At 43.2% G+C, this 22,789-nt stretch overlaps 2 protein-coding genes across 6 annotated transcripts in view; one reads left to right on the forward strand and one right to left on the reverse strand.

Annotated features, from left to right (window-relative positions):
• The window catches only part of SRPK2 (SRSF protein kinase 2), a 111,699-nt gene extending 94,395 nt beyond the window's left edge, over window positions 1–17,304 (forward strand). The window contains exons 13-15 of the mRNA XM_009289049.1: window positions 8,163–8,232; window positions 9,465–9,557; window positions 15,651–17,304. Coding sequence (XP_009287324.1) covers window positions 8,163–8,232; window positions 9,465–9,557; window positions 15,651–15,835 — 348 coding nt within the window. The 3' untranslated portion in view covers window positions 15,836–17,304. The remainder of the gene's footprint in view (window positions 1–8,162; window positions 8,233–9,464; window positions 9,558–15,650) is intronic.
• A 2,073-nt stretch (window positions 17,305–19,377) lies between these two features.
• The window catches only part of KMT2E (lysine methyltransferase 2E), a 65,481-nt gene continuing 62,069 nt past the window's right edge, over window positions 19,378–22,789 (reverse strand). For 4 of the 5 annotated variants that reach the window (XM_009289053.2, XM_009289056.2, XM_009289050.2 and 1 more), the window contains 2 exons: window positions 22,599–22,690; window positions 19,378–21,662 (listed from right to left, as the gene is read on the reverse strand). In XM_009289053.2, coding sequence (XP_009287328.1) covers window positions 20,148–21,662; window positions 22,599–22,690 — 1,607 coding nt within the window. In that variant the 3' untranslated portion in view covers window positions 19,378–20,147. Of the gene's footprint in view, window positions 21,663–22,233; window positions 22,321–22,598; window positions 22,691–22,789 lie in introns of all 5 variants that reach the window. The other variant, XM_019474590.1, reaches the window with a different exon arrangement.

Here is a 22,789-nt window from a genome sequence, read left to right on the forward strand (position 1 = left end):
TGGGCCCATCGATCCAGCCTGTGCAGGTCCCTCTGCAGAGCCTTCCTGCCCTCGAGCAGATCAACACTCCTGCCCAACTTGGTGTCGTCTGCAAACTTACTGAGGGTGCACTCGATCCCCTCATCCAGATCATTGATAAAGATATTGAACAAGACCGGCCCCAAAACTGAGCCCTGGGGAACACCGCTCGTGACCGGCCGCCAGCTGGATGTAACTCCATTCACCACAACTCTCTGGGCCCAGCCGTCCAGCCAGTTTTTTACCCAGCAACTTTTGACTTTGGAGGAGCTTTCTTGTCTCAATTTATCCACTGAATGATAATGCACATATTGCAAGAGTGTGTGCCTAGTATGAATGATGTGAATGCAAAGTATAGTAAGGTAGCATCAGAGCAAAGGTGGTGAGACATTACGCTTTTAAAACCCTTGTTCACAACTGAATCACTGAGCTAGTTCTCTGAACTGGCACTGAAAGAGGGTTCAAAATATTTTGACATCATTTGTATGGAATTGTGTGCAAATACATCTTGTAGATCTGTGTGTACCCATGACCTTCAAATCATCGATTTCTGACAAGTATTCTCACAGAGACCGATCCAGGTGTGCTCTTCACTCTGCCATCTGTGTGGCTTTTGCTGACAGAAGACTTGCTGCTTCAAAGTTGTGGTCAGGTTTTCCATCTCAGTGGGTGTTGTTTAAGTTTCACAACATGGCTGCCAAACTCTCCCAAATGGGCTTGCTCACAAGCGGTCCGGAACACTCTGCTTAGTAGTAAACAGCACACATGAAGACTGCTTAGCTTGCAAAAATAGAAAAGGTTCTCCATCTGTTACATATCCATTACTGTATCAGATGTTCTAGGTAATGTCTCCATTTTAAAAAAATGACAATAAAACCAGGCCTTTCTTTGAATTAGTTTAGGGTCCATAGAATTTCCATGTCAGAGGTTGACGTCCGGATGTGTACATAAAACACCTCAATCTTTTCATGGGTCCATAGATTTTATGAAGGACTACTTGCAATGCATGGGACCAGGATTCACCTGAGGTCTTAACTTGGTCTTGTGCTTTATTGATCTCCATTTGAGCCTAAGGTTTTTCACTGCCTTTTGCTTGCTAATGAAATAATCTTGCTCACTGGGAATAGCATTGACTATGAGAGTAGCAGAGCTACTGGTTCTTTCATTGGCTGGTATTTATGGCATAAAGTGTGAAGTCAAGCACAGAGATTATGTGTTGTATCACAGCAGCAGCAGACTGTCTTTTTTCATCATACTGTTCACTCCTCAGTTTTACTTCGTCTTTAGTAATGAGGATGGAGATGATGATGATGTTTTTAAACAAAAGCCTCTTAATAATGGTGCCCTGAGTGTCCAAAGCATCTGTGTTAATGTGTGCACAGCAACTTTCCGAATACCCCCCTTATGAATTTGGACATGGTATGTTGTGTCTACGTGAGTGCTGTCCTCACCTGGCCTCTGCTAATAGGGGTTGGCTTTGTCTAGCCATCAAGGTTTTGATGCAGCTTCCAGGAAAGAATAGGCCTGTTTTATTTGTATTGTCTTTAGTATGGGAGTAGCCAGAGATTCTGATCAGGATTACTTGTGCTGGAAGCGTACATAAACAGAGCCATGTAAGGACTCTACCCAAATAGCATATAATATAAGAGAAACAGTGCAAAAGAGTGAGAAATAACTCAGTGCTGTTTCTTTTGGTGTTATGTCAGTGAATAAGTAGCATTGGAAGCCAGCAGCCTGTGAGCTGAATCTTCTAATTTTAGATGATTCGGCATGGCCCAGTTCTTGCGCCCCAAACCTCTTTGAGTCAGATTTAAAGGGTGAGAGGGAGTATCCTTGGGCAGTACCAGTCCTCTGCTCAGGTGATCTGAGTCTCAGAGTCTTTAAGAAAAAGAGAAAAAAAAAAAAGGGCAGGGGAAAAAAGAGAATGATTCATATCTTCGGAGGCTTATAATCAGTGCACACACAATGTGCTGTGAAGCTAATGAAAGAAGTTAGGTGCCAGTGGGCTTTTCCAGACTATGACAGAGTTGTTCACTTGTTCTGTGCTCAGCAAAGAATGCAACAAAGTGTGACTTAAATTTTTTTCCCAGACTTTGGTGACCTAGGCCTGAGTGCTTGCTGGACATTTACAAGTTTTGCTAAGGAAATTGCACAGTGTCCTTTTTCTTTTAACAATGTGGCCATTTAAGTGGGATACTCAGCTGCTCTCATGGAAAGCTAGACTCTGGGAGTCTCTCTCCACATTTATTAAATTCTAGAAAATTCTGTGTTCCCTTGCTGTACTAAACCCTATTTTAATTATGCCAACAGGGAGATGCATCTCTCATTTTCACCCAAAAAAAGGAAGAGATTTGGAGCCAGCATTTGACAGGATTGAAACCACCCTTGATCATTTAATTTTATCAGGCTAATTTCCACATTTGCAGTATTGGGAGGGTCGCTTTCTGTGGAGCAGAAACTGAACAGGCCCTGCATCATTTAGCATTTCCTAAATCTCAAAAATCATGGAACACAGTACTCCACTGCTGCTGCCAAGAAATCCTGGCAAGATAAGGGAGTTACTACTGGCAGAGGGCATCCCTTTGTATTGCTCCTGGAAATGACTGCAAGCACCATGATTCCACTGCTTTTCCTTCTTTATGCTCTTTGGATTGGAGACAGGAAAAGCACCTGAAATGATGAGTCTCATCATCTGACTTCTGTTGTTCATTATGTACAGTCTTGTTTGAGCTGCGGGGAGGAGATGACTGTGTCACAAGCTAGGACATAACGAGACTGTGTTTTTAACACTCATCTGAGGTGGCTTTTGTGGTGAGTTGTGATTCCTGAAATATCTTCTTTTTATAATAAGAACTAGCAAATAGATCATAGCTGTAGATTGGCAGGAAGTCAGAGAAGGAGAAAATTGTACTTGGTGTTTTATCTACTCAAAGAGAATACAAATGATGAAAGAAAATAGTACCGGGGTGAGAGGGAAAGGGGGCAGGCAAACAACTTTCAAAATGAGGGAGATGCTATTAAAAGGTGACCAAGCTTACAGGGGTGATTTTTATTTGTTTTTTATTACGAGCGTTTCTATTCATGTGAGAAAACTCAGAGGGACAGAATGAAGAATGAGCAGAATATAGTAACTTATGTTGTTAAAATTAAACCTACATGTAAGTGCTTGTAGTTCAGCCCCCAATTTACTTCTCTGCATAATGTCCTCTAATGTGGAGTGAAGAGGTAACTGTCCTTAACTACTCTTCCTGTGTTGTAAGCGGGGAAAAAATGATCTTGTCTCCATGGGATCATGAGTATCATCATGCTAGTATGTGTGAGTGGCACATACTGAAGGTGTGATGACAAACCTCAGTCTGCACAGAAGCAGTATTTTGAGGAAAAATGGAAAATCAAAAATCTGGTTGAGAGAAGACAAAAACTTGAAGTCACTATGCACATATATTTCAGTAGGCAGATACAGTACAAAATGCTGTTATTAATCACTGTACACCCTTTTTGAAGGTGGTGGGTGGACAACCTGAAACATTCAAAAGAAAATGATTTTCCAGAGAAACTGACTTTCCAAAGCAACCACTCAGCCTGTGCATGATTCTGAGATTGGAGTACAGCAAATAATAGAAACCTATTTCCTTTTCAAGCATCCCATGCATGTCTGCGTTTTGTATATCTGGCCTTTCTTACCAAGCACTAACCATGCAAAATGCCTTTTATATTCTTTCCATTGCCTGGCTTTTCAGAGGGAGATGTCCATGGGAGAACAAACTGTCAGCTGGTATGCATATCTCAAAAAGCTTTTTGCTCTCTTCCCATGCTCCCACTTACCTGTGGAACAGCATTCTTAAAACTAAGCCTATTTTTAAAGCAGTTACAATCTTCTCATTCACAGCTCTTCATTTCAGCTGGAGCAGAGAAACTCTGGCCAAGAGCTGGATCTTGTCTGTCAAAATAATAATTCTGGCCTATAGTTTGTCCTTTTTCAGCTGGGACTTCATAAGAGGAATTCAGGGAGGCTGATGCAGTCCAAGTGAATTGTTCTTCCAGTCCTCTCCCAGACAGCTTTCCCTAGGCATGCATCCATTTTCAATCATCAGACTGAGTACACAGCTGTCACATAGTGAAAATGTAGCTGTTTCCAATTGTGTGATTAGATATGGATCCATAATATACGATAGTGATGCTAACAGTTTAGTATTGTGGTAGGTTCATATACAGTTGCATGGCAGGAAAGGAATCATAGCCTCTCCAGAGCCTACAAAAGCAGCAGTGTGACCATTTATATGAAAGGTTCTCCATCTGCAAATGGAGGAAAACAGTCTAGACTGTTTTTCTGCGATAACCTTGGGAAAGTGATAAGTAGCGATTGCCAGTACAGTCAGTAAGGATGGATGATTGCCTTGGGCTTTTGTGCCATATGTTGAGTGTGCTGTATCTCATTTGTTATCTCCATATAATAATTGAAATGCTGATTTCTGTTGAGATAAATGTCAACGTTAAGTAAAAAAAATCATGGTAATTCAAAGTTGGAGTTTCTGTCAAGAAACTAGTTTTTATAAATTAATACTTTCAAAGGGAAAGTAAGTAAGTAAATATGATAAATCTGTATTTGTAGCATCATAGAAATAAAAGCCAGATGTAGGTTGAAAGGGATCTCTAGTAGTCTACCTCCTGCTTGAACCAGGGTTAATGTCAAGGTTAGATGAGGTTACTCAGAGCCTCATCCAGTTGAGGTGTACATATCTGTCAGGATGGCATTTCCACAGCCTTTCTAGGCAGCCTGTCCAATTGGCAGCTTGGCCAATCTCGCTGAAGAATTTTTTTCCTCGTATCCGGTTGGAATTTCCCATCTTGCTGCTTGTGTCTGTTCTCTGTTGTCCTTTCATTGAGAAGAGTGTATCTTGGTCTTCTCTGTGTACTGCTTTTCAGGCAGTGGAGTGCAGCAATTAAATCCCCCCTTCTCCTTCCCTTTTCCAACCTGAACAAACACAGCCCCACCAGCCTCTCCTCCTGCATCCTCTGCTCAGCCTCCTGACATCTTAGAGGTCCTCCCTGGTCTTTCTCCAGTTTGGCAGGATCTCTCTCATACTGGTGGCCCCAAACTGGTCACAGGTCTGCAGATGCAGATGTGTGTGCTGAGGAGAGGGGAAGTCACTTCCCACCGAGGGTTGGTAACACACTTGTTACATACAGCCCAGTACGTGGTTAGCCTGCATTACCATGAGAGTGCACTGCTGACCTGTGTTCAACTTGCTCTCAGGGTCTCCACCTCCTGATTTTATCACAGAGTGTCAGCAACTTACAAACTGGAGACTGGGTGGTTTTATGTACCTACAGTTGGGTGCAAAGTGTTAATAAGTACTGAGAAGTGCTCAGGAAGTCCAAAGCAGCAGTGCATTGCCAAAACCGTAGTTCTGAGTACCAGCAGCAGAGAGCTGCTCTTTCGGTGGCACTGACTCACTAACAGGACTGCACGTGCTTTCTGGTGCACCACACCTTTGGACATGAGTTTAAAGAGCAGAACTCTGACTGATAGAATCCAGAGGTGTCATTGTCCTTCTTATGGCTATTTACCTGCTTATTAATGCGTTTTTAATGCTGATTCTTTTACTTTACAATAAAAACCTAGATCAAGGATTTATTCTTTTTTAAATGAGGCCCAATTAATTTCATTTATCTTGTGCTATGTAGCCAGTCCATCCTACAAATGTCTAGGAACATATTGCCAGGTTGCTACAGATAAACCTGTGAGACATTGTCCTGCGTGAATGCTAAGAAGTATTATTACAGATATTTATCACAGCACCCAAAAGGCAAGGCTGTCTCTGGGCTGTCCCTGTGTGCATCCGAGTCAGAAGTTTCTTCGTTCTCGGGGCAGAGTCCTTTAAGGAGAGTCAGGAAATCAAATGTCTGAGACGCTGCGGCTCCAGCCCATGCTGGGCATGGAGTCAAAGCTATACAAAAAGGAAAATAGAAGCAGCAGCAGCATTTTGAAAAGCTTTAGTTTCTCTTCAGCAAAAGGGTGGTATAAATATCCCAAATCTATGCGAGCTTGCAGCTCTTATTACATACAAACATCTAAAATTCAGTGTATCGCAGTGGTATGCTTACTTCTTGTGCTTCTGTATGAACGGTTTTTACAGTTTTTCCAATTTAATCTTTCTAGTCCCACGCAGACATACCGAGCTATTAATACTTCATTTTTTGGGGCAGAAGCTGTATTCTTTTGGAGTCCACCTTTGTGGCTAAATTCAACTACATTTCTGTTGTTCTTCAGGAATCTGTGTTAAATAGCAATGAGTTTCTCAATGTCCTCAGAAATCGGCCCCATCAGCATGTGTTCTCCTAGGAAAGCTGGTCCAGCTCTTCCAGTGAATATATTCCCTTGAGATACAGAGGGGACACTTAGGGCTTCTCAGTCTCATCTCAAGAGAATAACAATATTCTCCATGTTGTGTTTAGAGACCCCTACCAGTGATCTCTTCTGGTTACTCTAAAAATTTATTCAGTTTAAATACCTGGCAATTTATGAAGTCCTTCAGATTTTTTTAAGCTGTAAAATGAAAACTCTCAATCCTGAGCTGAGAGTAGAATAAGAAAAAAAGTGAATGACTGTTTATTAGTGATAGTGACTTTAGAAATTAAAGCCAGTTCGAAGGATCAACAGAAATGTCAACAAGGAGCATTCTTGCTTTCTTGGCTGCTGTGTGTGATTGCAATGAATTATTTTGGCTATAGCCCACTTGGATGACGCTGCAGTTCACAGCTTGAAAAAGCCAAGTGCCCATAAATAGGTTAAATTTATAGGTGATTTAACAACTCCAGATTACAAATTGGAACAGAAGAAAAGTGTATATTTTCAGGAGACAAATATTTCGTAGTAAACGTTCTGACGGAGTGAAATCCCCTCCTAGAGCTGTGCCAGGGAGTTCTCTCTGATTTTTTGAATTATTTTCTGGATCAGATGCTTTTCCTGGTCTTGGAGGTGGAAAATAGTTTGATGTTTAAACCACCTGGAAAGAATTAGATTCCTGTGGCTGCTGGGTAATTGGTGTTCCAGAGCAGAAAGAGTATAGTTTAACAAATTAGGCTAGGTGAGTCCATGTTTGTGCACAAGTGTGGGCTCTCATAATTATTTCAGCGCTTTGTGACTTTTAATATGCATTACACCCATAAAGATAAACTCAGTTTTGTCCTGACCTAACACAGGGTTCACATCTCATCGAAGCATTGCCATGGCCTGAAGGGATCAGTGTTCACGGCGTCTGCTCTGGATTCCTTTGTCAATGTCAGTATCAGTATTTTACCCTGTGACTGCAGTATTTACTTTGACGAAAATACCTTTTTCAAAACTGTCCTAGATTTAGAGTCATCAAGAAAGCTTACCCTATTTGCTAATTTCAAGTGATTAATTATAATTATAAATGGATTTTATTTCTGATTCAGACTTTATTATTTCAGTCCCCAACATGCAATCTCTGGCAGATAGCCTTCAGATACAAGTGTAGCTCGCTATTATATATTTAGAAATACCTCTCTCTCAGCTTCATTAACTTACACATATTTAACATGATCAACAGACAGCACATAGTATGTTAAAACATGTTTAACGTCAGCTTACACCGATGCCCCCTTCACACCCCTGTGCAGTCCCATCTGTTCAGAATCGCTTCCTCCGCAGCTGGATGCTGTTTGCTACCTCCCACTGGGGACTGGTGCTGAACTTCGCAACACGACCGAAATACTCCCTGGTTAGCCGGTGGAGCCCCAGGGGTTGCTGGTTGGGGAGGGACCGCAGTTCCACACTCCTTGTCCACCTCCTTCGTTCATCCTGGTTGAGTAGGCAGAAACGCCTGGGATTCAGGTGTGCTACCTGTTGCCAAACCTCCAGCCTCTCGTACTTGACGGGGTGTGCTTGGGGCTGAATATGGGGCTCTGTCCAGAGCCTGGGTTCATGCTGTCGTTGCAGTGCAGGAATGATGGTCCCCAGGTAAGTGGCCTCTCCTCAGTCTCGGATCCTGTTGTAGGCCTTGAGCTTTGAGTGTTAATTCCCTCTTGGTTCTGAGATAGTTGTGATGTTTTGCTGACATCTTAAGATTAGAAACATTATTTCTGAAATACCCATAAATATGTCTGTTATGTTATAGGCTTTTGAGCTAGCGACTGGAGATTATTTGTTTGAACCCCACTCTGGTGAAGACTATTCCAGGGATGAAGGTATGACTTTTCTGAGAAATTCTATGAGTTTCTGTGTCTTTTCACACTCTTCTTCTTAAATTTCCAGTGAGCTTACAGTGGGGTTAAGTTTTGTATTTGAGTAAACTGTTCATACACACTGTTTCAGAATATAAATACGATTTTTTTCTTTTTAGTTTTAAGTTCCATCACTAGCAATGGGTGGGCAAAAACTCCCTTCTGCAGATAGTCATCTACTTAACAACTGCCTGAAGGAATTAAACTGCCCGTCTTGTAAGATTGCATATGTGTGGAAACCTGATTGAGAATAACATTTTAGTTTAGAAAAGAAACGACAAATTTGAACTTCATAGTATTTTCTTTTTATGAGAATGACACTGGAATAATGTTTACATTGTGTATTTTTATTTGAATTAGGCAATTACTAATTTTTTTTTTAAATCAGAATTAACTCCTGCTTCCATCTGTATACCTGTCCATTTTCATGCTTGTTTGCTTGTAAATGCTCTTTGCAGTGGTAATGTGGGCATCATTCATTGTTCCTAAATGCTACTAATGATGCCAGAGCTCTGCTGATCCTGGAAACCTCTGCATGGATTTGCTGCAAACATTGTTGATTTGAAACTATTTCTGATTTTTTACTAATTCCAGTTTCTTTCCTCTTCTTTTTTATCCCATCCTTTCCCTGCCCCTTCCACTCCCGTATCCTTTTTTTCTCTCCCTCATAGACCACATAGCACACATCATAGAGCTGCTAGGCAATATCCCAAGGCACTTTGCTCTATCTGGAAAATATTCTCGGGAATTCTTCAATCGCAGAGGTAGTACCTCTTCTTTTTGAAAGGTGCCGTGATGCAGACAGAAGTGGAATTGCTGTTGCTGGTTGTAGCATGTCCCACTGAGGAGCATTTCCTGAAATCGCACAACAAAAATTTCTTTTTGAAAAACAAAATACACAGGAATCTGTGACAAATGTTTTCTTTTTTTAGCTAAACATTCTGAAAAATAATTATTGGTACATTTTAAATTATATAGCAAAACTTGTTTGTAGCAGCTGATACTCAAATGTTGTTTTGAGAAGGAAGTTTTGCTGAAAGCATCTTTCCAAATTAGCCACTGAGCAGTGAGCACGTGTCTTTTTTACCAGGATCAATCTATTTCTGTCTGTACCGGGCCAGTGTTAGTGTGTGCATGCAATGTACTGATTAAACTGTTGTATGTTTCTGTTTTGCTGGCAATGTTCTCCAATGCAGACCACATAGCATTGATCATTGAACTGCTGGGAAAAATCCCTCGAAAATACGCTATGTTGGGGAAATATTCCAAGGAGTTTTTCACCAAAAAAGGTAACGGTATTTATGCAACACTAATTTAAAGCATAATGCTATCCAAAAGGAGAATATGTTCATTTATGGGTACTGAAGAAATATATCCGTTTAAATGGAGAGCTCTTATTAAAGAAGAACTTTGGTGTAAATTTGGCTTTCTGAGAAAAGCCGCAATTTGCAGTATTCATTTCAACATTTCATTTAAAATTCATTTTGGGATGTACTCAACAAAGTGTGGATGTTAACAAATGTCTGTGTGAATCTGTTGTCTGATGTTCATGTAAATGTAAGGAATCAAGTGATGCATAGCTTGTAACGTGATGGAAAATCATCTGTCAACTACTTTTGATCATCTATAGTGGTCCAGCAGACGCTACTGATAAGGAGTAACTGAGGTGGGAAGGGAATACCTGGGTGATAGACACACAGCCGCATGCAGTCAATCCTCACACTCTCGTAACCTCCCTGAAGAGAGAGCATGCAGAAAAGATCACTCTGTGACAGAGCGATGGAGAAAGCTGCTCTGCTGTGTACCATGCTGTCTCACTTCAAATGCCCCAAATTACCGTAATGCCTGAGTGCTACAGCCATAGGCAATGACTTAGCTGTGTTTGGCGTTGTACAGAAGTGCAACCCCTCTAAAATTAAAACCCTTGTCAATTGCTACAAGAAAGTAATTAAGCTGAGCAAATGCACTGGGCCTTATGGTTCTTTTATCTTTTAGTACTTTGTCTTTGCTCAGGCTACTCTTTAAGACAGGTTTTTGACACGTGAGGGGATGTGGTGATGCCTCAAGTGTCTTTTGTCCCCTCCGAGTGTGAGACAGCACTGTGTTGTATCGAGGGACAGGGTATGTCAGGAGCATCCCATTATGTGGTGGGGGAACATCTGGGGTGGTTGACTGCAGCTGGCGAGTGCGCTTTCCTGCTGAACAGTGCTGCAGCTTCCCTCTTGCCCGTGACTCCACGTGACTGAGCACACAGCTTGTCAGCAGGGCCAGCACCGGCCAGCCGACCAGCTGCATTGGGCACGTGGGGTGCCGGGGGGGCTAAGGCAGCGACGCTGTGCTGTAAGAGGTTGGGGTCATGAGGCAGGAGACAGTCCAGTGATTCTTCCTCCCCTTGCATGAGAGCCGCCTGTTCTGTGCATGGATATTTCTGGTACGGCAGGGACCTCTGAGTGCCATCATTGCCTTAAGGAGGATGTAATGGCGTTAAACACAGTGCGAAGAAGGGAAACAGTGATGATCAAGGAGATAGAGCAACTGCCATATGGGGGAGTCTAAAATGCCTGCGGCTTTTTAGTGTGGAGGGGAGAAGGTTGCTGGAAGAATAACAAAGGTTTACAAAATTGGAAGGCAGTGGATAAACTGAAAACAGAGCTGTTGTTCATCAGCACCCGCCATATGAGAGCTGGGGGACACCCAGTGAAACTTGCAGAGAGTGGCTTTAAAACCACTTTAAAACCACTAAAAGTGCTTTCCTATGCAGCAGGCAGTGAGCTTCAGGAGCCTGCTGCCATGGGGGTTGTAGAGCGAGGCCGTATCAGCAGGCTCAAAAACAATCTCATGTTGACTGAGATGAAGAAACTCAGGGCTGACAGGTCTGTAAATGTATAAAGCAGTAAAAGGGCTGGGCAGGAGGTATCCTCCAGCACCCCCTGACAGATTGCAGCTTCTGGAGTGAGGGGCAGGGCCTGCAGAAATGCTCCCCTGCCCTCCCTCCCTACCCCTTCTTGTGGCCACAGTCAGAGACAGGTACTGAATTAGAAAGACCCCCCAGCCTGACTCCCCCTTAAAGCGTATCTCATGTTCCTAATTTTCACATTACACCAGATGGGTTGGCATTTTCTAATGTTGTCATAGAACCTTAAAATGACCTAGCAGTTACACAATAACCGCAGTGTTTGTGGTGCATGGAAGAGGGCAGTTTGTAAAATTCCCATGAAGTGGAGAGTTTCACGTGCTTCCATGAGCATCTTCCACTGCAAAGTGTCGCTGTTGGCCTCTAGGGCCTGAACTTCAGTGACATTCCTCAGAGGCACCATCTGCCATGAGATCAGAGGCCATGTAGTACAGGCCTGAGGCTCTTCTGAAAATTTCACGCTGTAGTGTAAAGATGGGCTTAGAAATCTAACTGTAGGCTCCTGTTGAAAACATCAGCCTTGGGTGAAAATCAAGAAATCACGATTTGGGTGTTAACTGCTGTCCATAAGCAAGTTCAACCTCAGAGAGAAGCTTTAAACATCTGAATTGTTCCAGTGAATGTCCCAGGCACAAAAGGAAAGGTGTTACCAACTAATGGGTTTGCAGGATCGAGTCCCTTCTTCTCAGTAATTGCCTGAAGCAGTTTGTGACATTCAAATAGGAGGGTGCATTTAAAGAAGGAAAAGCATTTATAAGTTACTTCTTAGTCACTATAACACAAACTCTTACATATTTTTTATTAGGGCCTCATCTTGATTGAGCCCAGTAATAACTCCAATGAGTCCTTTTCTCCAGTGCTTCCATGGAAGCAATTTTGTCTGTAAAAATAATTAACATGTTTTGGCTCTAAAACATAAACCCCTTTGTTTTTTCTAGACTGTGGTCCCTTTTATTTTTCTTCTGGTATTTGCTAGCCCTGTTTCCTTGTGAGCTAAACCTGTGTGAGATGCTGGCTAGGTACTGGCTTTGCCCGTTGGAAGTTGTAACAAGGAAAAGCACTGCTGCTTATTTAATATCCTGGAAGGGAAGGAGAGGGCTCTCCTCCACCTCCCTTGCTTCCATCTACTGTATCGTGGGGCCTTACCAGCAGTTCTTGCATTAGTTCTTGGGAGCATGTCCTCAAAATACGTAGTAGCAGATTAGATCCCACTGCTGCTTCCCCAGTCCTTCACGTCATCTGTTTCTTACTGCTCAATAATCCATCCTCCTCTTGCCTGATGACACATCTTAAATTGGTCTTTGACAAATTTCATAGACTAGCTCTGGGAGTTTGTATTACGGTCAGCAGAGAAAGCTTTTAAAGAGCATCTTCCCCCTCACAGGTCCTTCAGAAATTTATTTAGTAATTTCATTCTGACTTAACATTCCATTTTTCAGAAGGTCCGTTGCTGCCTCCGCTTTGGCCATAGGGGTTTTACAGTTCTGACAACTCCGTTGTCCTCTCTGGATATTTCCTGTGTGCTTCACTATCAAAAATCTCAATAAAGAGCTTCTGTTAGGAAGTTTTCACTTACTGTGACATTTTTAGCATTTCTTTGAAAATTCATTTTAATGCCCTGAATACTGATGGTGTCAAACCGGTGGGCCTGTGCTTTTCATTTTTCCCTTAAATATGTAGGTACTGTCTTGCTGTCCTCCAGCTACATGGTGCAAACCTCATGAACTAGATGAAAATACGTGTTGCCAGGCACCTCCATTTCTTGTGCTGCCCTCCAGCGCTTTAGGATGGAAATGAGACGAACCCACCACATTAAAATAAATTCTTTGAGTTTTTCGTCCACCTCAGTTGTGTTAATTGCATTTTACTTACTCTATTTTGATTCCATGGTCAGCATCATGATCTTTATTGAAAAGTGAAGCACTAGTTTAATTCTTGGCCCCCACACAGATAATTTTTACTGTATCCCATCTTCTTAAACGCTTTTACAATCTTCACGGAATTTCTTGTGGAAAACTTAACCTGTACTGCTAAAATAGTTTGTTCCTCAGCAGAAAAACACTACAGAATGTCGTGCTGCCCAGGGTGTGCTGGTCTTAGCTTGGGTATTTCAACCTCCGCTTTACAGAACAAGAAGAGTATTCAAACAGCATGAACTCAGCTTCCACAGTGACACCAGGAGCCTTGTCTTGCAATCTTACTTTATACAACCTGAGGGAAGAAAGATGCCTAAAACTACATAATTTGAAGACAAAGGTGAAGACAGTGCTGCATGTAAACACACACACTCCCCCAAAGTTAGTCTAGTTTGGTGAATGATTATGGCAACCCTTGCAATGAATGCTGTAAGCTGGAGAAGCTATGGACACAGCCTGATTTTTTTCTTTTTAGCCATTTTTTGCTTGCAGTCAATAACAAGTCCCTGTTTTCTATTGCTTTTTGGCAATACTTGAGTTTATGCGTTCTTATTAGAAAGTTTACTACCTGTTCTTGTTAGTAGTCACCAATATTCACTTTTGGAAACCTTCAAAAGGGTAAGATTTTCAGCACTTAAATTTCAGAGCTGCACAAAGATTTTAAAGGGCTGAGAGTGAGCCTGGAAATGAACACACTTCTCTGAGATGTGCTGTCCTTTCTGTCCGTTCATACCGTGGGTCAGTATGGGCCCAAAGCAGGGCCTTTTTTTGTTTGACTCGCGGGTACTGATGGGACACACTTGTACTGTAAATGTACAGACATGAACCAGCAGGATATGCCCTCTGCTTTCATGCCTCTCTATCTCAGCACCCCTCCTACCCGACGACATGGAAAGGAAAGAGGACAGTGGGCCAGCTGTGGGCAGCACGTCTTGACTTTCTGTTACCAGCAGGTCTCTCTCTCTTGCGAGTGATGGACTGTTTGCACACTTGCTCTTTTGGGGTCTTTATGATAGCACTCGGAGAGCTGCTTTTTCAAGTGTTGCACCCTGCCTAGAACCTTCTGCTACAGCCTGAGGTCGCAGAAGCATGTCCTGCTGCGCCTGTGGCAGTTTTCATCTATTGCATTCAGGTGCTCAGACTCAGGGGCAGTCTGAAGACACAGGTTTCTTCTCCTGCCCTGGAACTTGTGTAGCCACAGGGATGTACAGAAGCTCAGACCCGTGAGCTGACGTCTCATGGCATTTTATGGGGTAGAACCTTCTGCTACGGCCTGAGGTCGCAGAAGCATGTCCTGCTGTGCCTGTGGCAGTTTTCATCTATTGCATTCAGGTGCTCAGACTCAGGGGCAGTCTGAAGACACAGGTTTCTTCTCCTGCCCTGGAACTTGTGTAGCCACAGGGATGTACAGAAGCTCAGACCCGTGAGCTGACGTCTCATGGCATTTTATGGGCAGTAGATTACAGCCAGGGACAACAATCAAGTTACCAAACCACTTCGCTTAATAATAATACAGCCTGCGTGCCCCCGTACCGTATGGTGTAGTGTGCTTGTCAAGCTACGGGTGAGTTCAGCTTCCAGTGTTGGCTGAGAACCCATCACCCCCCTCAGCAGGTCAGGGGACATCACAGAATCACCACAGGGGTCTCTGAAGTGCTTTTTGTAGCATCACATGGAGACTGTATGGCTCAGATACATGCCTGGGAAGAAGGGAGACGGCAGTGGAGGGGCAGGGAGCAGCCAGCAGAGTCTTTCTTCCCCATTGTGCCGGATGGCCTGTGGATAGACCTGGATAATATTGCTGGTTTGAATGGCAGAAGGGTTCTCGCCTCCTTTGTTTGTTTTGGTCTGAAACATATTGCCACGTTGGCTGTATGCCCCCTCTTTGATGGAACCCAAATCCTGCAGCTGCTGCCACTGCTTGTGTTGGTGGTGGGTTGAAGGAGACGTAGGGAGCAGCAGGTGCTTCCTTCTCAGGCAGGACTCAGACCAAGCCTCGTGGGTGTGTTTGCCTGGAAGATGGAGAAGAATCTCTGAGTGCCAAACCTCTGGGCTTGGCTTGGTTTGGAATGAATCACTGCTCTGTTGCTTTGTCGGCACATGCCACGTAGCGAGGCAGTGACCTGTGTTGCCGAGACCTCTGTCTTAGGATTGGAGCGGTTTTTGTAAGAAAGATTTGGGTTCATTGGCTGACTAAGAAGGAAAGGCCTGCGGTGTTCTTTGCCCACGGCGTGAGCATGTGTGTGAATGCGTGCCTTTGTGTGCGGGAGACAGGACGAAGACAGCAGGAAAAATCGGAAGTGATGCATACAGCAGAGTCCAGGTGTAACATACAGTTTGCTGTGGGACTGATTTCTTGGTTTTGACATTGGACATACTCGTCTCCTTTGAGGACCTCAAGCAAGCTTGCAATGTGCTGTCCTTCGTAAATAATGATTCTCAGCCAGGTCAAGGTGCTGCGAATGCAGAGTGGGAGAAAAACGAAACAGGGCTTAGTCGCTAACAGGGGTAACGAGGTATTTTTCTAACGCCAGTAATATTTCTGTTTGCAGGAGAACTCCGACACATTACCAAGCTGAAACCTTGGAGTCTTTTTGATGTGCTTGTGGAGAAGTATGGCTGGCCTCATGAAGATGCTGCACAGTTTACAGATTTCCTGATCCCCATGCTAGAAATGGTCCCAGAAAAACGTGCTTCAGCTGGAGAATGCCTTAGGCATCCGTGGCTGAATTCTTAGCAGAATCTCCCAGCTGTAAAAACAAGCCAGCAACCACTTTCCAATGCATCGGACCTAAATGGTGACTGTCACAAATTCTTTAGCAGGATCACACGTGAGCTGGCTTCAATCCTCAGACCTTTATTTTGCTTGAGGTACTGTTTGACATTTTGCTTTTTGTGCACTGTGTTCTTGGGGAAGGGTAGTCTTCTTGTCTTCAGCTAGTAGTTTACTCACCCACTTTCTTCAGAAAACACTTAACGTGTCTTTAAGCATTGTTTCTTGTGTTGTGTGGCATTCAGATGTCAGATTTTTGAACAAAGGAAACTTCCCCCCATGTGTTTTGGCAAGTTTTGTAACTATTTATGAAAAAAAAATATTTTAGCTGATGCATATTATATAATTTACGAGCGTAAGAAATTTATCAAGTCAGAACTGAGTTACAGCGAGGAATTGTACAATTTTATCTTCTGGCAAAGGGACGTCATTCTTGTATTATAGTGTATGTAAATGCACCCTGTAAATGTTTATTTCCATTTAAATATGGGACTGGGGACTCAATTTCAGAGTAAAGCGACTAAGTTTTAGAGAGCTTTATAGCAAACCAATTGCATGTAGTGGACTTTAAACTGCTTTAAGGAATTGTGTAAACTTTCTATTCTGTAGCAGTTCCCGTTCATTGGATTTTAAACAAAGTGGCTCTGGTTTACAGGATTTCATTCCCCAAACGGCACTTTAAAGGAAGGCTAGACTTCTTTCTAATAAAGTATGCATTATCATTTAGCACTCCCTTTTAGAACTTTTGCCTATTTTAAGTGCTTTTAAGAAAAGAAAAACAGCAATTTCCCTTACAATGTGATAGTGACGACATGGTACCATATGGTGTTGCCTTTTTATAAGCACTGTAAGTTGTACTATACCTTAAGGAAAAAAAAAATTAAAAGTCGAGCATGAGAACCACTCTCTGTGTAGAATTACTGATCTTTTATAATAAAAGTGTGTGCTTGGAATCAGTTAAGGAAGGATATAGCTGCAAATATTTACAGTGCAGTGGGTAAAATAATCCACGAAGCGAGATCATGCTCATTCCATTCATAGCTTTACATGTTTCTAAAACAAATTGCACTAGCTTTATTTTTTCCCGTAACTAGACATACGATTACCCGCTGTGAGTAAGTTGCACGCAACAATTACGTGTTTCCTAGGAAAAAAAAGCTGCATAGACTGAAGCTTATAGGCAATACAGATTTTAGAATGTACAGTATGGAGGTGTGTTTTCGGCCTCTTTTAGAAGTCAGTGGGATGAATGTAAGCTTACTTCTGATCTTCATGTAACTACGGTGCCACTTTTTCTTGACTTTGTCCATATGAAATTATTCACATGCCTTTGCAATAACTAGATTGTGAGAAGATAGCCCCATGCTGTAACAATAACCAGTTGTTTGAGGTGCTTGCAGTTGTCTAATTAAAGTGTTTTGTTTTTTCAGACAGTGTGCTGGTCATTGGAATCTTTGCTAGCCATGACTCTGACCGTTTGTTTGCTAGAGGTCCGTGTCACTGGGGGGATGCGTGTGTGAGTGGGGGGGGTGTTTTAGCCTGACCAAAGTGAAAAGCAGCTTTCTGTGTTAATGTAGAAGATACATCACCTGGTGTAAAGCAGAGCATCCCGAAGGGTAACATGGCACGAGGGGCCGTGTGATAAGTGGTTGCTAGGTGAACCGTGACAAAACCAAAAAGAGAGTATTGTTTTGTACAAGGTGTTTACCTACTATAAACAAGCAAACGTTTACCCCGTCCCTGATATGCCGGTGCAGCCACTCATCTAAAAAGGAACTGCAAAGCCGCCACAGAGTGCGACACAGCACGTGGGTCAGGAGAAACTCATCCACGTGCTGAGGCCCTGCCAGCAGCTGGGTTTCAGGATGGCATGCCTTCAGCTTCTGCTCCCCAGGCACTTCACACTGGAACCGCTTTTAACAGCCGCAAAGACGACACCGGAGGGAAGGATGATGCCACAATGGACTCCAGAGCTAGAGGTAAAAATTATGTTCAGCTTCACACCTGGAGTAGCCACTAGTAGTGCCTAGTTGCTGCAACTAATTAGAAGTTTGTTCTTGAATACATAGAAAATATTAGCATGTGAATGAAGTGCCGGTTCAAACGCAAGCCACACAAGGCGAGTTAAGCTTACAGCACCAGCGTACCTCTGCCCTTTGCTTGGCCACGGCAATACAACACAGCTTACGGAAGCTTGCATAGTACCAGTCCTGTCCTGCAATCCAGCATGTCCCCTCCTTACGCTGCTCTAAGACCTCACCACATACAGTGTGTATTTTACGTACTCTCTTACATTTGAGATGATGTAACGATCTACTTGGAAGAGGGTCGGGACCACCAGATTGGAACTGTGGGCTCAGGGGGGTGATGCAGGTTTTTTTCAAAATCGGTGCCTGGGCAGTGACATAGGGTGGGTTGGGCTGATGTTGCTGCTGGTGTTGACGGCCTAATCCTGTTCTTCTGTGTGCTACTGCAAAACTCTTGTCTTCCAGTGTGTTTTGTGTAGCCAGCAGTTGTTCAGGAAAGTATTTCTGGTGTACTACTTTTACTAATAGAATTTTTCAGTCATTACAGGCAAATTACAATTTAAAGCAGCCCCAATTTTTTTCCTACATGATAAAAAGAAAGAATCACCACCTCTTTTTCAGCGAGTAGGAACTTCCCATCCTATCCCGTTTCAGGTTTTCTTGCACACTGGTTTTCTTCTCTGGTTCTGGGGTAGAGCCTTCGAGCACAGTCCTGTGGTGTGAGCAGAACTTAGAGCAGTCACTGCCAAGATGTAAGGACACTGTCACACGCCAATTATGGAATAACTCTGCACCTGATAAGTGCAACAGCACCATCTTAGCTGCTGCTCTTCAGCAGCAGGCATAAATTACTTACCTCCTTTAATAAAAATAAATACTACTATACAGTTTGTAACATTCCGCACCCCATTTTAGCAGCACTCACTCGGCTCTCCCTTGATGAGGGAAGCTGCGCAGTGGGTGGGCAGCAATGAGAAAGGCTGCATTACAAACACCACTTCGCTTATCTTTAAGCTTTCTGGCAAGTCTGACACAGTCTTGGTCCGCACATACTGCACTGACAGGAGGGCCTGACGATCCGCTAGAGGAGGAAAATGGGTACGTACTGCCGTGTGCCGGTGGTACTGCCATCTGCACCCATGGTCGGAATGATGTTCCCGATACAGCTCCAGCGCCCAATGGTACGGGTATACAAATACTCCGTGTAACACACCACCCGCTGCTTAACCCACCAGTAAGCCGGCACAAGATGCTGCTGGGCTCGGAGCCATTCTTCTCTTCCTCACCTCTAGACTCAGCAGGGGAAATGAACAAACCCCCTTCCTACAGCCAGTTGCACATCTGTCTGTGCTACAGCAGTAAATCCACAGCTGGACACTGCAGGGAAGTGAACAGCCTCACAGTGACCAGAGCAGGTGTTTCTTTTACATACGTAAGGCCACTTCCCTGAAGACATACCACCCTTTCAGGACAAGCACTTAAAACTGACAGAGTTGTGATTTATTAACATGAATTAAAATGCCCAACCAGTGCTGCAATGTGACAGTATATTAAAAAAAAATTAAAGATCGTATACTGTACTACTTTCACAAAGATCACACTTTTTTTTTTTTTTTTGCAAAAGAGACTTATTATATACAATACTATATCAAATGAAAGAAGCTTCAAGCAATTTTACAAGCAAAAGAAATACAGTATTTACAGCACTTGGAGACATTAGAAACAGTCTATACATTAAATTACATTTTCTGCAAATAACTGATGAAACAAAAAGCCATGTCCACACCAAAACTATAAAAATTTGTATTGCATTGTTTTCTATCTCTATGCACACAAAGAACTGTTGACAGAAGAAAATGAAAAAAAAAAATTGTTAGTGCCATCACTTAGCCTGTGTACTTATTTAATTACATATGTATAAAAGTAATATAGAAAACATTCACTAAATGAATTTAACTGCAACAATAAAATTTTAAAGATTATGCAGCATCAAACCTACTGCCAGAAAAAACAGCTGGAATGTTCACTTACAAAATAAAAAGAAATACCTAATACTGGCTTAACAGCACATTTTCAGGAATTTTAAAAAGCAAAAAATGGAAAGAATACAATGAAAGAGCACTGGTGTTTGCTTTTATACAAAGTATCATGTACAAGCTTTAAAAAGTACCTTGAATAGGTACATATGAAATATACACAGTTTATATTACAGAACATTTTAAAAATGTTTAGGATTAAAGGGATCCGTTTTAGTGCCACCCTGAACCATGGTAATTGTTCTGAAAAGTGGGCGGCACCTGTGCTCTGTGAATGGGGATCTGTCCAGGCACCGGGGACGCCTGCTGCGGCCCCTGCACTCCGTGGGGAAGGGTTACAGAGCCAGGGTGAGGGCAGAACCCCGAAGCAGTAGGTGTTGCAATACTGTTTGGTCCTTGAGGTTGGATGTGAGGACCCTGACCAGGGAGTGGGCAATGAGGTCCTGTTCCAGCAGGCTGATGTTGAGGTCCAGGTCCTAACGTTGTGTGATGCGGGGCTTGTGAGGAATAGGAGGACACGCTCGTGTGAGCATTTGAAGGAAAATGGGGGGGTCCTTGATGAGATGGGTGGTGTAACCCTTGTGCTGATGCTGGGTGGTGCCCCGAGCCTATAACGCTGGAGGGTGGGGGTGGAGGGGGGGGAGGTGCAGAGTTTACAACATGCTGGTGTTGTGCTTGCAAACCTTGGTGTCCAGTTGAAGGATGGGGAGGTTGGTGGTGGGGGAGAGGACCTGGTGGCGGAGGCGGCGGTGGCAAATGGTGACCAGCAGCTTGAGAATGAATGTGCGATCCAGGAGCTACTGCCACAGCATGAACTGGACCGACAACGTGTGCTACAGAGTGCTGCTGATGAGTACTTTGCTGCTGTACAAGGTGAGGTCCTGGAGCAGGTGGTGGCGGAGGAGGAGGTGGAGCAGCAGACGCCGATGCCTGGTGATGAATACTGGGGTTTGGAGACGGCAAAAAATGCCCTGCAGTTACATGGTGTCCCGGCACGGTTTGCTGACCCGCAGTGCCAGGAAGTGCTTGATTTGGTCCAGATGAAAACACAGTCTGTTGGGGTATGCTGCCCTTCAGCTGACTATAACTCTGAAAGTTTCCAGAAGGCTGCTGGTTTTGATAGTAAGTAGAAGAAGGGGGTGGGGGGGGCGGGGGAGGTGGTGCAGAGCTGTTCAAATTTTGTTGGTTAAACTGGCTGTAAGAAGCTGAAGATTGTCCTGAAGTTGTCTGAGTAAAGAGGGGTCCGCTAGCCTGCTGCTGATTACTAGGCTGAAGGGTTGGTGCTGCCGGATAGAAGTTTCGGTGTGTTTCCCTCTGGGGCGTTCCAACTTGAGGTGACTGTGGATGGTGAGGTCTGTATGGAGATCCCAGCTGCTGTGAATGAGGCTTTGGTGAAAGATAACCATGCTGCACAGGCGCGTGAGGGGTAGAGGGCTTTGGAGGATTTTCTACATGAGGCGAAGGGGGGCAATGCAGCTTCAAAGGTGCGGAAGGCACCTTCTGTGAATGTGAAAGTTGCTCAGCAGAACTGCGCAGATGTGATTGAGATGGATGATTTTTTGAAAGTGCTTGGACGTTGTTTGTCAGCTGTTTTTGTTGCAGCTCGGATTTTGGATGATTCGCACATTCGGCCTCGGGTGCATTAGCTGCAGTTTCCCAGTGCGAGTCTGGTTTTGTGGGTGTTTTCCCAAGTGACTGTGTTGAAACTACAGGACTCGGTGAAGAGGGCTAGAATGAAAGTCAGTCAGTCAGTGCAAAGCATTCAAAACTTGACTACGCATGTGTTAGAACGAAAAGAACTCAGAATATTGTTCTCTCCCCCTGATGGTGGGGAAAAAAAGTGTTGAGGCACAGGATATATATTTGGTGCAAGAAAAACAGCGACAGTAGAAAGCTTAAACTTAGCACGATGCTATTTTTAGCAAGTATGTATCAATCATTCTTGAGAGTCAAAGACTAGCAAGTGTATTTTAAAGTAGTAACAGAAATATGACCCGTCAGGTCAAAGCCAGAATCTGTTATTTGTTAAAAGTTTTAGACTTCTGAGTCTGAAAGAAATAATTCCAGACAAGACCATTTACAAAACTAAAGCCATTTTTAGAATGATTTAACGTTTTAAAACTGGCATAGTGCAAGCAGAGAGACTAAACATTACAACCTGAATTACTTCATTTCATACTGTACAGGCAGCCACTCAACATCTTTCTCCGTACCAGTACCTCTACTGACAAACAGTGCCAAACCCTGACATGGCAAGAGCAAACTCCTGTTAAGGTGAGAAGTACGTAAATCACGTTACTACTGTCAGTTCTGACTGCCAGTTCTTCAGCATTCACCCTGCAGAACTGCGGTGATACTGAATCCACTGATACCATCTCTTCTGTGTCTACAGAATGCAAGATCATACGTAAATAGGTACAGCTACTGAAAGAACAGAACGTAAACCAACTTTTTAGCATGTATGGACTACCACAAATACTCTCACAGATGTTTACCTATGTTAAATTACTGCACAGATAGGCTACATACATACATGTTCATCTAAGTAGTAAATAATGAGATTAACTTTTTTTTTTAAGATAAATCAGGGATGTATGTATGTATTCATATGCATATTATACAACACGCGCCAACCCATAGGCACCTGCATACACTGTGCATTACCTTGCTTGCTTTTGACGGACTCTTACAAGTCTTTTGTGAAGTATCTGGGGATGGACATTCAGAAGCAGGCTCTGGATTTTCAGCATCGGGTTCTACAGATATAAAGCAGAGAGAAATATAAGAGGGGGGAAATCAAGTCCTTTGCAAAGATCGCTAAGCACTTTATATTTGACTTTAAAAGAGCTATTACA

Source organism: Aptenodytes forsteri, unplaced genomic scaffold (genome assembly GCF_000699145.1).
Source record: "Aptenodytes forsteri isolate BGI_AS27 unplaced genomic scaffold, ASM69914v1 Scaffold137, whole genome shotgun sequence".
NCBI lineage: Eukaryota > Metazoa > Chordata > Aves > Sphenisciformes > Spheniscidae > Aptenodytes > Aptenodytes forsteri.